This window comes from Saccoglossus kowalevskii, chromosome 8, assembly GCF_978046115.1.
Source record: "Saccoglossus kowalevskii chromosome 8, keSacKowa6.1, whole genome shotgun sequence".
NCBI classification, from domain to species: domain Eukaryota; kingdom Metazoa; phylum Hemichordata; class Enteropneusta; family Harrimaniidae; genus Saccoglossus; species Saccoglossus kowalevskii.
In genome coordinates, this window is record NC_140648.1 from 5,671,702 (window position 1) to 5,687,298 (window position 15,597).

Sequence of the window (15,597 nt, forward strand, 5' to 3'; positions counted from 1 at the left end):
TGAATTACGAAATGGGAAACTACAACAAAAAATGATAAGAACAAGTAACCTGTAGAATGCTGTGTGGGTAATATTTTTATATTGATTTTTGTTGCATTTGCAGCAAATAGTTACCAAACAATGAGAAATCTATAGGATTGGATATACCTCTCAGCTGGCTTCACATGCATAGTTCAAGACTGCCTAACCGGTGCTTATACCAGGATTTAGTTGCAGCACTGTGGTCTGTGGTTACAGCTTCATTTTCCGAGTAATCACAAGAAATTGACATTACAATAGAAAATAAAAGACTGGCACTCCCATACAATTAATAGCAAGTGAAATTCCTGGAATTGAAACATAGATTTTGAAGTCACTGGTGTAGGCATTGAATAACTTCAAGTTGGCATAAAGACGAGGTAGTTTATTTAATCAGTGCTGAACTAGAGGTTGAAATTATAATTGAGTTCGTTGTCATATAATTTGTTTATTTAAATTTCTCCTGAATTCAAATAGAATACACTGGTGAAAGGATGTTTTTGAGGTGTGGTTACATTGTGTATGTTGTGGTAGGGTTGGGTGTCGTATATTTTTTTCATTTTCAACTCTCATGAAATCACACAGAATTTCACTTAATTTATTTTCGATGAAAAGTTTTCAAGCATATGGTGTGAATCAAATTTTCACTGTGCTGTGTCAAGTCTCAATAGAGTATGAGGGAAATGGCATTTTCACTGGAATTTATTTTAGCGGGAAAATGTTCACAGTGAAAGGAAGTATTCCACATTATTACATATATACTGCAGTTTATTTTGATTCGTCCCTGAAATCAAAATCGGTACTTCCACACTCCATATGCAAATGAGGTCTGAGAGCGAATAAAGTAGTCCGTTCAAGAGTAGCGTTTTTCGAAACATAGCAGAAATAAACAATATTTAGAAGTACGATACTTTACGTTTGGGTACATGAATATATTTGCCGAGTGAAATGAAATTTGAACAACAGTAATGGTACTTCTAAGCAGTAACTTATTTTGACTAAAACTAATTTGCATATCACCCGTGCAATGATGTTTTTGGTATTTTCACGGTCAATATGCAAATGAACATGGTATTGGCGATTCGCTCCACTTGGATTGCCCTTAAAATCACTTTAATTTTGTGTATCTGTGTGTGTGTGTGTGTGTGTGTGATTTCTAGTGTTTTCACGTATTAATTCTTCTGTGATTTGTTTGGCTTGGCCGATTTCGCTCAAACTTAGCAGGTAGGTCACACCTTCACCCTAGTTATCAGGAAATGTATCTCCTACAAATTTTGGATACAACACCTCAGACATAGCTCATTTTGCTCAGCTTGAGTGTGGGCACAAAGTTACTATTGGTAAAATCTGAAAACAAATTCTGACCACCGTTTCCATGGAAACAGCCAACAACTGAATTTTTTAATACCTTCACGCCAAATGTATCACACCCTACATTTCTATGATTAAAAAGCATGGACGTAGCTCATTCTAATCCGCTTGAGTGTGGGTAACAATTCCATTTTGTCAGCTGTAAATCTCAGTTGACCCACCCCTATCAACAACAAAAAAGTGGGCGACCCCCTAACATTATATTTTAAAACATACTGTTCCCCCCCCCCCCCCGAAAAACAAAGAAACATTAACAGTTTTGGCTCTGACATGATTACAAAATGTATGATGTGCGTTGAAAATATCGTGGTTTGCCGTAATTTTTAGTGTTTGCATTTAATAGACCAGTCACCTTAGGAGGGGAGGGGAAGCATAAAGCCAAAAAACGACTACAGAAAAGGCTGCAGGAAGTAGGGAAATCTATGCTGCTAAAGATAGTAAATAAAAACAAAGCTGTGGAGTACTCACTCAATAAACGCCCTTCATATAAGATAGGAAAAGAGGATTTGAATCTAGGCTGTTTGAAAACTAATTTGGATTTAATATATCTTTCATATCTTATAGACCAGAGAAAGCTTTACACCTGAAGCACAGTCTGTGCTTATGAAAACAAAGGACACTTTGATTTTTGTATAAATTTGTGTTGGATTTTGGTATTTTACAGAGCAAAATATGCATATTTAAAAGTTAAAAAAACAAACAAAAAAAATATTTATTTATATACATGAATCCATTTAACTTCTTTGGTTTGCTGAACAAAAACTGTCACTGCTCTTTGTACTAATTGCTGTGTTTTTCCGTCTCCAGCTACAATTGGATAAATCCAGTAAATATCTTATACAATGGTGACTTCAGACTTTAAATAAAATAATCTGATATCACATGGACTTGGGATGTGTTCAAAACTTAACTGTATAATTGCATGGGGCTCTGCCGCATTGCATAATCTGTTAGTTAATTGTCAACTTCAACCCCAAAATATTTAGCCTATAACATTTTTTGCATCAACAAATTTATAGGCAATATGTGTAATAGTTATTATTAAGAACACATTTGTACGATTAACTTTTTAATCTATTGTTCTGAAATAAAATTTAAAAAAATATATGAATAAGCACGTGTGTGAATTGTGGAAAACAGGGTGACCCCCCCCCCCCATTCGCAAAATCAAAAACAGGGTAACCCGCCTACTGATCCACCCCCAGGCCGAAGTAACTGACCAATCCCTAACAACAGCATTTGTCCTAGCAATAAAATAAAATGACTTCTAAGGACTGAATGTTTTTTTGCGAACTTTGTATACGGTGCCGGGTTTTAGTTATAAACCGACGTTAGCTTCACGTTCATGTCCTACCATGGCAACAGCCGAAAACATATTGCTAGTTTTTTTTTAGTGGAGTGGATCGCCAACCGGCTTGTTTTCATTGGCAAAATCGTTCAGCAACATGTTTGGCATATTAGGTGTACATCACATGGACTACTACGATTGAGAGAACTTTATGTATGTTGAATGAGTTTTATAAACCCCCGAAGGGCTCTTGGAAGATCCACCCGCAGTAAAATTAGCGATTGCCATGGAGGCGCAACCATCAACATCAAAATCCCAGGAGGTTTCTGCTGGCGACGTTACCCAGTTCCAAATAAAGATCACCAACGCCAAATAAGCAACATTTTAACCGGTAATCAAGATTAATTCAATCCACGGCTAACAAGCAACATCACAAGTGAAGTTGTAGCGTGAAGCTCAGCGACTACTGCTGACAACGTAGGTCATGCTTGCGTGCCTTCACCATTGTATTCAAACGAATCACGTGGTGTGTCGTTCTCTTTCAAACCCGGGATTCGATCAGTAGGGGAGTTTCAGTAAAAAAAACACATTGCAAATCATGCAAATTCAACATTTTTAAACCAGTATACTAAAACAGAAATGCTCAGCGATGCAAAAGAAGGATAGATGTTACTTTTCATTATACACATCTCTGTTGATACAATCCCTCACATATTCTATTCCCAGTTATACCTGCGTAAATGGACTAGCCTCTTTTGATGTTGACAATCAGACTAAAATCACGTGACAGGCTGTTAAAATTGGCTGTTGCATACACTTTCGCCGGTCTGGAAAATGTGTTTAGTTAGCTCTCATTCAAGTAACAATGCAGATTTCCCAGTGGGAGTGAAACTATTCGACTCTGCCATTAAAAAATAGGGGTGTTTTGAGCAAACACACTGAATTTCGGAACAAATCTTGCATTATTTACAGCAGCAGAATACCACAGAAATATCAGAGGAAACATGGAAACACTATACCGGTATATATGTATTTCGGCCTGAACCCTCTCTATTGCAATTCCAGGAATTACCCCCCATATGTGCAACCATTTTCCACCTTGGTACCACCCAAGCCTGAAAACAAAATCTTAATACCATGCTGAAGCGTTTGGTAATAATGGTGCGAGGACCTTAAGTGTCACATGACACAAAACACAAGTTGTGATAGATTGGTTCTAAACCAATCACTGATCACGTCATAGGTCAAATACAATGTATGATATAATAGGAATACAAATAATCTAAACTAAACATCAAAGCTACATGCATTGCTGCACAGAAATAATACAGCTAATGGTATAATAATTATAGAGAACATTTTGATGTCTAACTAGACAATTCAAACTTAATTAGCAAACACATCTATGATTTGCATCTCGCCCGACACATTTTCTCAATGATTCATGGTTTGAAGTTCACCATATCCATTGGTGGTTAAAGGGGGTCTAACTTTCTGCAGTCAAAGCTAAAAGTAATTCCTAATGGGTGACTTACGGAAGGTTGACAGAAGCCTAGTACTGTAAACAAATGACTGCTCAGGAAGATTCAGTTTCAGACTCTTCAATGTCTATTTCGCTAATTTGGGGAAATGAATGATACATATTAAGTGTATTACAGTATGCTTGTAAAGAGAACTGTGATGTTATTGAGGAAGTACTGTGAAAATAATCCCTAATGGATTTCCTAGTTAAACAAAATGCTAAAGTAGCTTGCCATCTAACGTCTAGATGCATGAAAGAATGGACTGATTTAATTGGAAAATATGCAGTTTGGTTTACAAACCAGTCAATGGCTGACTGGTCTAATCATTGACTTTATTTTGTCCATATGGTTTATTTTTATGACTAATTTGGAAGGTAGTCACTAGAGGATGCTTATTTCGTTTTTCTAGCTATATTATGGACAAGTTTGTCATATGAAAGCGTCAGTCCTGTTAAACTCACTGTAAATCTTGTTGAATTTTTATATTTACTATTTTTATGTCAAACAGATTCAGTTTTAATTTGCAAGTTTCTTAAAATGCCATAAATAGTATAGATGAATTTTGATGAAATTATAAACAATTTCCCATGCATCCAGTTAGTCGTCATAATAGTGTATTTATAAGCAAACCAAGAAATTCTTTTTAAAGACTAGTCCACAAATTTTACCTGGTAATTTAAATTGTGTCAGGGATCCCAGAAGCAGCACTAACCCTAGAAATATGTAGTGTTAAGTATTGAACATTTGGGTTTAAAAAAAATAAAGGTGAGATTTATTCCGTATTTAAAGAATTCTTCACTTATAGTCTAGTTAAGAAAAAACTCCAAAAGACTTGGGCAAATATAACCGCCAAAATAGATAAGAACAATAAAAAAGTATGAACAAATAATATCTGGAAAAAGGTACATAAGGTTTTAATCAATTTGCACTGCCCCTTCTCATGCTACCAAATTTGCTCTATTAGAAGCATATGTGCTTATTAAAAAAGCCAGTCATGGCGCAGCTCACATTCAAATTCATGTAAATAAACAGTGTATCCTATAACTACGATATGGGGTCACTGTTAACATATCAAGTTTTTTGTGTTTAGGGTTTTTGTAGCACAGGGCCAACAAATTACAAGGTGCACATGTACTCGTTGACTTCAGTTTTTTAGCATCATGACAAAATGTGATTTTCTTGTCTATAGAAACTTGTTAAAATGTAATTATTAGCTAATTAGTGTATTTACAGTCTTTACAGTAAAACTTTTAAAATCATGTTTCAAATGTTCGTATACCTCTGAAGTTGGTTTACTAACTAGCAAATTTATAAACATTGGCGTCATTTCTAAACTGTTTGAAAGACTGTTATTTATATTCACTTTTCAATCTTGGAAGGACTGGACCACATGTCGACTGCGTCGTTTGCATTACTTGCATGTCTTTGAATTTCAACAACATCTTTTATTTTCTGGGCATGAACGTAGACATTATTCCATAATGATTCGTCAAGCCAGTTAATTGTTGAATACTATAATTTGACAGTTTCTATGAAATCTAGTGTTGATTCTATAGAGACATTTGTGATTCTCTTTCTGATAACTCAACAGTGTTCCCTGTACAGAAATTTTCATTGTTGAACTTAGTTTGAATTTCTTTTGAATATATGCTGAACTCAACTTTGAACACTCTAAACTGTCAGTCGGCGGTGTCAGCTTCTGGACTCCATGTGGATTTGCCATCCCTTGTTGGCTGTAGTTTGTGATGGTATGCAAACTATTAAATGTGTGTAAGAACATATGTTGGTAGTACTTGAACTGTCTGTTTTGATGGCACAAAGTCTAAGGGTTTGACTACAATGTTTCAAAGTAACTAGTAATATTAACCAACTTCAGAAGTATAGGAATATTAGGTTTTCGTTTTAAGTTCTCCGTTAAGTCACGACTGTAACAGTTTTTCCTAGAACAGAAAATCAACATATTTACAAAGACTAAAAAAGGTATACATAGTGTTTCCTGGTACTGAAATAATTATATTATATTTGGATACTATATTATTGTCAATGATTAAGGGACTGACTGAAATACGAGCACATGTCAAAAACACACAAGTAGTATAAACTTAGTGTATACTTAATTTGTTGTATTTACATCAACGTGTGTATATGCTGATTTCTTTCATTTAAAGTTACCACAGAATACATAATGATTTTGCATATTACAACATACATGTATTTTTGTAAGACTGTATAACACATAGCCTTTTAAAAACCTCAAGGGATAGCCGCAATGAATGTGATAAGACATTGTCAGCTGTCGATGTGTTAAATTTCATGGTTGTTTAAATGCAGTAAATATATGTATACCTGAATTAACTCCAGCTTCAAGCATATTACATTTCCTGACACTAAATGCATATTCTGCTTGTAAACCCCTTCCCTAACTCTGTGTTTAAAAAGCTCTGCTTTTTTTTTTCCTGATTTTAATACATACATGTATACATGTAAGCTCATTACATATACATGCATGTATAGCAACTAGCATGTCTGTTGATTATCTTATTCCTGTCTTCCCTTGGATTTTTTTTACGTGCACATGTAATTGTTTGACACATAAACTTTTTGCTTTTTGTATGGTTCTTATGTTTTTCTTGACAAAATACAATATTTAAATTCCTGTGGGTTAGATGCTGACGATATGTGATGTGTGTACTGATACATTCTAGGTCAATTAACTCAAGATAGTTTGTATAAAAAACTGCCTCTAAAAGAAATATGTGACTATATTACTAACTTACCTCTGATCCTTGATTTTGTATTTGCTAACTCACTAGCCTCTTTCGTATTTTGCTGTATGTATAACTGCATGACTTTGTAGGACACATTCCTACGAGTAATAGTAACTTGTAAAATGTGTTATTGCTAAACATCTTGCTTGAACTCCTCCTTGTGAGCTGACACCCCTCTTCAAGTAATAGTTCAATCCACATGAAATAAATACTAGTAATTTTCTAGATATTCTCCAATAGGATTGAGTGAATATACATGTAGGATGGTCTTTTGAGATTTGTTATTTCTGTCTGTACTGTTATCTTGTAAACGCCTCTTCTGCGAACAATCCAGCTGTTCTGATTTAACCACATGATGTCTTCGTGAACGTAGGATGTAGCATGTCTGTTACATCACTTGCAGGCTGCCGTGGCAACAGTAGTGAGATTTATACATCAATAACTCCACAAAAGTTCCATGATAGTCAACATGGCAATGTTCTACGGTGATGACAATTATGATGTTTTGTGGGAGATTGATTTCCCAACTGTATGTATACATTATTATTTTGACTGGCTTTAAACTAATGTTCATGTACATGAATGTATATACAACATGACTTCTTTCTACGGTTTCACATGTATGTGTGTGGTTATGTGAATGGGTTTGAACTAGTATGTTAATAGTATTTATAGATTACAATACAAAATGGTATTCCATTGCACAGTATATGATCTAAATATTGCACATATTGAAGACCTACTGTCATTGCCAACATGACTAGAAAAATGTGAACCTGAGAACTTTGAAAGTATGTGCTTTTACTGGGCAATAGCATGTTCATTGGACATGTACATGTTTCAGCAAAATTCTTTCTCGTGTTGACAAGTGTGATACTGTTACATTTTAGAATTGTTTTATTCATTGCGACAAGCCATGGGCCTTTCATGTTACATTTGTATAGTGCTATAGAAAATATACGTGGTTAGTTGAGGTACAGAAAATAGTAAATTAAATATTTGCCAGCAGTATTTGTTGTTTCTTAGAGTTAAACTTGCCGGGATTTTCTTGTGTCCAAAAATGTTTAGTCTTTATTTAGGAAATACATTTCTAAAATGTTTAAATATCAAGAGACATAGTTTCCCTATATCTTGTGTAACGCATGCATTGGTGGTTATCGGTTCTTTTATTTAATTTTATTTAATCTTAGTATAATTAGAAACACAAGCCTGCCATGAATTGGCATCTCTGAACTATGTTATTTGATGCCATTATAGTATGTCATATGTGATGTAAATGGTATTGTAGATGATTTCTCGCTCATTAATTTTAACTGCATGGAGTCTTGAAAAAGTAGAGCTTTCCTTTGTCATAAACTGGTACATGTACTTCTTTGAGGCCTGTCTGTCTCTTTAACAGATTACATGGTTGTAATTGTATATGATTCAGTAGTGACTTTTGCCTTAGATCTCAGTTGTAGAGGTGAACCTAGTATCTAAACATTATTTACTTTCATTGTCCTTAGTAGTTAATTCACACTAAGTGATTTCTTCAAATAGTACATGTAGCAGTAAAATTAATATTTTACGAAAGATATAAAGTTCATGCAAGCTTATCAGTCACTAGCGAAAAACATGTATTAGCTCTAAGCGTAGATTTTGTTTCCAAGTATCAATCTGTCCATCAATGTTTCAGAACTCGTTTTTGTACAGACATTTCCGCTTATGCTCCACACTTTCTCTAGATGATTTTTATTAAACTGACAAACACTTACAAGCACATATATGTAAACATTATCTTTTTTTAATTAAAATGTATTTTCTATAAATATATCAGACTTCATTGTATTCCTGTCCTTTGTATTGCTTTAGTTAAATATTACATTTTTTTTAGAAATAATCTTTGATGTTTATTTGATATATGGTTACTTTGTTAGATTAACAGCATAATAATATGACTCATGGGAGCGAAAAGAGGGCGAATAGGATCTGCATAATGGTGTTATTATCTGTTATTTGTATATTTATGGTTTTTAGGAATTAAAAATGCATCTTGCACTGGCAGAAAAAATACATAATCAAATAACTGAGATACTGGTATACTTTGTAGCAAACCTGATTTATGTATTATGTATGGTTATTGTGGACTTGCATTTTGGGTTTGCTCTGTCTGTCTGTTTGTTTGTTTGTCTGTCTGTCTGTTTGTTTGTTTGTTTGTTTGTTTGTTAATTCTGAGTTGTCAACTGGTGGTCATGTATGTTTTATTTTCATTTGGCCCATCTCTTTGACGAATTTTGTTTAAATTTGTTGCAAAGACAGGACAATCATTTGGATATTCCTTTCAATTGTTATGGGGTTTTGAATAAATTTAACCAACAGGCAGCCATTTGTTTTATTTTTCAATTGATTTTGCCTGATTCAGGTGAGACATAATGAGTTATGTATCCTGCCAATTTCATTTTTGTTTTGTTGAAATTTCCTTGACATCCTACCATTTCCATTTTGTGTTCTTAAATGTCAATTTTGCCGCATACAAAAAGGAATTATGTTATTGACAGCAGTGAATTGTGTCTACAGTATTAAATTTAACTATTTTACAAAGTGTAATTGACTAAAAACATGCTAAAATCGTCCAAATTTAAATTTGGACATGATATTCTCTGAAAAATGTTGTTACTCAATGCTATGGGCTATGCATATAGATTTCTGGCACTGTAATGCAATAAAATTGTTATGTGGCATAAGTTTAATAACTTAACAGTGTAAAATATAGCCTCATATTATATTACAGATAGTGCTAGAATCATCTGTAAAGTTAAGGATAATTATTACCAGATGGTAATGTAGCTCCTACATTGTAGTCTTAGAATTATGTCTGCAGTATTTGTTTTGAGGCTGTTTTGGCACGAGATGTAATGTGAGTGATATAAGTAACAGTATTGGTATTTGCTAGATATCCACCTTGGCAATATCCCAACATTAGGTATCTAGCGAGCATTTCCATACATTCATTTGTGACTACTGAGTTTTCAGCATTTCAAATCACCAAATCTTTCGCAGGATTTTCTGTTCAACAAATGATCAATATAATTCTCTGTCGTCGCAACTTTCAAATTTAATTTTTGCCCAAAGTTACTCAAAATTTTAAAATGTGTCTGCTAATTTTTGCTGACAGTACAACTTTAATTAAAAAAATTGTCTGTTTGATACTCAATCCTACACCTCATACTTTTTTACTTTCCAATTATTTATACTATTGTGATATCAGATTACACTGTTAATCTACACATGTAGGTGTGCTGAAGTTAACATGCATACAGGCCTTAAGGATATAATACATAATGAATGATGTCTTCTGACACTTCGATTCACCAATTCTATCCACACATTTTGGGATTCAATTTATAAAAATCACAGTTTAATGCCAAATTATAATTTTGCATTAGTGAGCATTACATATATGCAATACATTATGGAGGGTTCTTCCTAATTGTATCTAATAGAAAACTATTATCAAACTGGAAACTATATTAAATTAAATATTATAATTCATATCTATAGTAACATATGACTTTTTCATCTCATTTTAATAACAGCAAAATTTTAAGATTTTTAAATAAATAATTTTACCAAAAAAATCTGTGTAAAAATGCTGATCATTTTTCATGATGTTTATTTTTTGATAAATTGTCTGGTGACCTAATGGCATTACTGGTAACCCGTAATATAAGAAATCATGAAGAAGATAACATAAAATCATCCCAAACCTTCTTAACATCGTACTAAGAGATAAATTTTCTGTTGAGCAACATTTAGATAGGTACATTATATATGTTACTACATGTATAAATTTGATGTTATTTTCAACTTTGTGTTCTATGACTTTGCTAGAATTGAAATGCTACATTTATTTAATATCAACTCTGGGATATAAACAACATAGTCCCCATAGTTGCATTCATCAGAGTCTTGACTCTAGAATATAAATATGATAGTCTCTGTAGTGGTGCTAGCAAATATACATCTGTTCCGTGACATAAATATTTAATTTTTTTCATCTGTTTGTAGCGCCCAAGAGAAGAAGGGAAGCCGATCATCATGGCAGTATACTTTGATCACAAAGTAGAAAAGCCGATTGCTGGCCCCAGTGTGGATATCGCCTGGCATAGTGTGCGACCGTTGTTAGCTGTTGCCTCAAGAGGCGATGGTGGAGGTGGTACCGTACATGTCTACAGGGAAGAGGTAAGTCACCTATGCAGATTTGATGTTCATTCAAAGTTCAAACCCTCTTCTTATCCATGTATTACTATTATATTACAAAATATTGTAATAAAGTTCCATAATCATATTCTTTATATATGTCATTAACTTTTTTTTTTTTTTATTATTGTTATTAAGAATACAGTACGTATTTTGAGAAATCAACTCTTTGTTGTCTAACTCAAATAAAAAATGTTCGATGTACCGTACTTGCTCTATTAGAACTGCACATGAATTAATTAGAAGTTCACATTTATTATATCCTGGATAATTAAAATATGACTTTTCACAATATACACATGACTGTTATTATTTGTGTTAGCGCATATACTGCAATAGAGCCAATGCACTATTTGAATCTGCCATTCCACTTTTAGATTCAAAGTCAAACTAATATATTTAAGAACAGAATGTTCACTTATATTGGTTTGTGTACACGCTGTAAATTTGAAAGTATAAAAATTGAATTTTATTATGATTATGAAACTGCGGGTAAATAACTCTGAAGAAAGTCTGATAAAAAGCATTGTAGCAACACTAGCACATGTATGCCACAAAACAACCCAGTGTTGATATCTGTGATTAATATACCTGCGAATTACCATCATTAATATTATATGCATTCAATGATTTATTTAGGGGGAATTACTGGAGCATGCCACAATGCAGAGAGCATGTCCATCCATGTCATTAGATTGGCATCCAATCAGACCTATAGTGGGTGCCGGTTGGGAGAATGGTGAAATACTTATATGGAATGAGCAAGAAAGAGAACTCTACTGGGCTGAACATATTCATAAACATGAAGTGGTCTTATTGAAATGGAGTCCCAATGGCACTCGACTTGTGTCTGGTGATAAGGTGAGAATTAATGATGTAATATGTTTTACATCTATATATATAGTTTCTCTTCTCTATAGTTGCACTCTCTCAAGTGATTCAGCTGCTCATGTCACTCTTCCAACTCTTGCTTTGTCATCCTGCCTTTTCCCTGTCCTCAATGATTATTTTCAAATTTATTTCTGTATATAGACTGAATCAGTAATTTTCATAGATGCTTTTAATCCACTTTACCTCAGATTTTAATTTGCAAGAATATTATGTAATGATGACAATCACTGATAGCTTAGTGGTTGTTGCATTGGTAAAAAAAAAAAAATGCTAACGAACAATGAATAAACAAAGACTGAAAGTAGTATAATTTGAGATCTGCTACCTGGTTCATAATGTGACAGTATTTTTAATGAAATGTTAACTAAACTCACAAATAATAATATCCAACAGTAAATTATATGACTCTGATGTAGTCCTTGATAACCGTACAATTCAAGATGTCATAGATGAGTATCAGAAATAAATTGGATGCTGAAATTGAAAATAATGGTGCAGTGCAATTCTGATCCAAATTAAATGTGAATTACGTGTTACATTTTGTATTTAAAGCCTGCAGCTGCTTGTAATGGAATATTTAAATTGGGAATTTGAAAAAGTTGATATTTCATCATATTCTTATGTAGTAAATTTGTTTTCTTGATCAAATTTAAAAATTGAAATGTACTTCATAATATTTTAACATTCGCTACAAACGAACAACAGAAAAGTTCCAGGCAATTCCATGTGTCCGCTCCAAATAACGATGTTACCTGATTGGTGAAAATGACCAAGCCATGTTCTAAATGAAAATCTCTACAGAGAATAAAGATGTTATTATGTTATTCCCGATTGGTGGAAATAGGACTACCGGTACTTCACTCAATTATTGATGTCCCAAATATTTAGATTCAGGGATTTTTTTAAACAAGGGAGCAGATCCTCTGGCAACCATAAAATTCTGATTGACAGGGATCACATGTGGCCACTGTCTTCACCTGTGACCTGTCTGATAGTAATTTTGGCCCCAAAGAAGCCATAGAATGCTTCATTTTAACTTAGAATTACTAAAAACTCTACATCCTAGTAGGGAGAACCCTATCTCCCCCACGTGGTGGCACCGCTGAATTGCAGTGCTCCCTCTTGCATTTTTTTTTAGAAAAAACCCTGAGATTTATTGGTGAAATCAAATAAGGAACATTTGTTTTACAATGCTATTTGTACATGTCTCTATACACAGTCTGCAATATCTCACATTCTTTATTTTTACTTTTCAGAATGGTTTGTTAGTGGTATGGAGAGCAGACCCAAGGGGTCGATTGCAACCCGGTCCTCTTAGTAAACATGAACTGCCACAAATATTAACTCAGTGTGTCTTTAAGCCTTCTGTTAATCCAGATACTGCTGCGTAAGTAAATACATCACTAGGGGGCCCTGTATAGCTAAGTTGAATGAAATGGAAAACTAATCATTGCCATATACTCCATAGCCTGAAATTTGTGTATGGACAAACGGTTTGAAATTGACAGTTGTCTTTGTTATCCAACACCTATTTTTTCATGGACAACCAAATAAGCCATAAAAATATAAATCCCACTTAGTATAGTCTATTGTAGTATTATCATAGTGATGACAATTTCACTGAAAATAAGAATAATTGGTTTTAGATGTTAAAATATAAAACAAGTACAAAGCAGAATTACAAAATTACATAAAAGACAAATCATTCACAAGTTTTCCAAGGCTTTTAATAATAAAACTCACTACTCATCATATATATCTATCATTTCAACTTGTTTCTTGTATTGCTTCTCTAGTGACATGGCTGCCTTAGCACGTGCAGCAGTTAGCGGTGATGAGAGTGCCTTAGATATGTTTAGTTGGAAAAAGGGCGGTAAAGGCCCTATGAAGGTATCAGGAGATCCCGATGCACAAACATGCTTTATAGGAGGGTCTGAAGGTAAGTAAACATAGGATGTGATTTTTTGACCAGTAGCTTAACTTTGATGTGGCTTAAAGATTAAATTTTTAACACATGCTTCCCCTAATAACCTATAAATATACAGTGTGTTTGTAAAATCCAACCAAATTTGTTTGACTAGCTTGACAAATTTCGAAAACAGGGAATTAAGGATTGACATCACACATGCTTGGTTTGATCCAGTTCAGACTTCACACATACATCAGACATTCTGTTTGACATAGGCACATGCATTTGTTTCATGATCCAAGATGGCAGAATGGCAGCCATTTGAATGCATGATAGAAATGTGTGATTTTGATGCATTTTTGGCATTCAAATGCCTGCCATTTGGCCATCTTGGATCATGAAACAAATGTGCATGTAGGGACTCTGTTCAACTTGGTACATACATTGAACATAATAGTAGAACCTTGATGCACATCATTTCATTTTTTGGATCCTGTTTAAAATGGCCAAATGGTGGCCATTTTGTGTCAAAGATTGCCGTTCCGGATCATATATTCGACATGCCTGGACCGAACAAGTTCAAACTTACATCAGACATTATATCACACATTAATTTTGTTTCATGATCTGATTCAACATGGCCATTTGACAGTCATTTAAATGTCTGTGATACAAACAAGGACTATGTCAATAACTTGTATAATACATTACTTCATCTAGTAGACGTTTTTTTTCAAATGCATGTATCTGGAAATGTGACTGACCTGCTTTTCTTTTTCAGGAAATGCCTTTTATGTTGATGAGAAAGGTGGATGTAAAGCTATTTTCAATGCTGATGGTGCTATCAGAAAGTTACTCTATAATGAATATAAGGATATATTGGTGGTTGTTACTGAGTCACTTATGCTGTCACAGTTTAGTGTCTCCCCAGAAGGACATGTACAAGAGTTAATGAAGGTAGGCATGATTTAGTGAATGCATGAATGAAGTATTGTTTATATTGTACTTTACTGTCCCTCAAAAAATACTGTTAATAGTTTATTGATTTCAGGAATTCTTTCTTTTTTTCATTTGTAACATACTTACCTTTTCAGAAGCAAATCCCTAATAGAAGTACACATTAACCAAAACAAAGACATACTTCTGCCATTTATTTAATTATATACATGTAGTAGCAATTGACTTTTACTTTCTCTTCAAATGATTTATGCTTGTTGTGCTTCTGTTTTAATGAATGATGATCAGCTTTGTTGTATTTACAATGACTTATACTACTCTGTGTAACTTTTATATAAGTACATGTCTTATGAATATGTGTAGTACACACGTGTCTTATTTTATTATTGTGGTGTTTCTTTTTTTTAGGTTAAGCTCAGTGGTAAACAAGGTGAATTTGATGCAATCTGGGCTGGTAGAGGACTACTAGCTATTGCAACAGGAGAAACTGTTATTAGGTAAAAATAATTGAATATAAATCAGCTACTGCTTTAATAGTACACAAATATTTCTGTATATCAATCGTTTTAATTCATCATAATAGTCTAATAGTCTAATAGTAAGGTAGCACTCATATGCCATTTACAATTGTAG

General features: G+C 33.7%; 1 protein-coding gene across 2 annotated transcripts in view; it reads left to right on the top strand.

The window, feature by feature from the left end:
* LOC102801969 (intraflagellar transport protein 140 homolog) overlaps positions 1 to 15,597 on the top strand; it is a 62,035-nt gene that overhangs the window by 6,549 nt on the left and 39,889 nt on the right. The window contains exons 1-7 of one of the 2 annotated variants that reach the window (XM_085502077.1): positions 7,462 to 7,497; positions 11,016 to 11,189; positions 11,847 to 12,068; positions 13,355 to 13,485; positions 13,895 to 14,037; positions 14,789 to 14,964; positions 15,373 to 15,461. In XM_085502077.1, the coding sequence (XP_085358203.1) occupies positions 11,046 to 11,189; positions 11,847 to 12,068; positions 13,355 to 13,485; positions 13,895 to 14,037; positions 14,789 to 14,964; positions 15,373 to 15,461 (905 nt within the window). In that variant the 5' untranslated portion in view covers positions 7,462 to 7,497; positions 11,016 to 11,045. Of the gene's footprint in view, positions 1 to 7,461; positions 7,498 to 11,015; positions 11,190 to 11,846; positions 12,069 to 13,354; positions 13,486 to 13,894; positions 14,038 to 14,788; positions 14,965 to 15,372; positions 15,462 to 15,597 lie in introns of those variants that run through there. The other variant, XM_085502076.1, reaches the window with a different exon arrangement.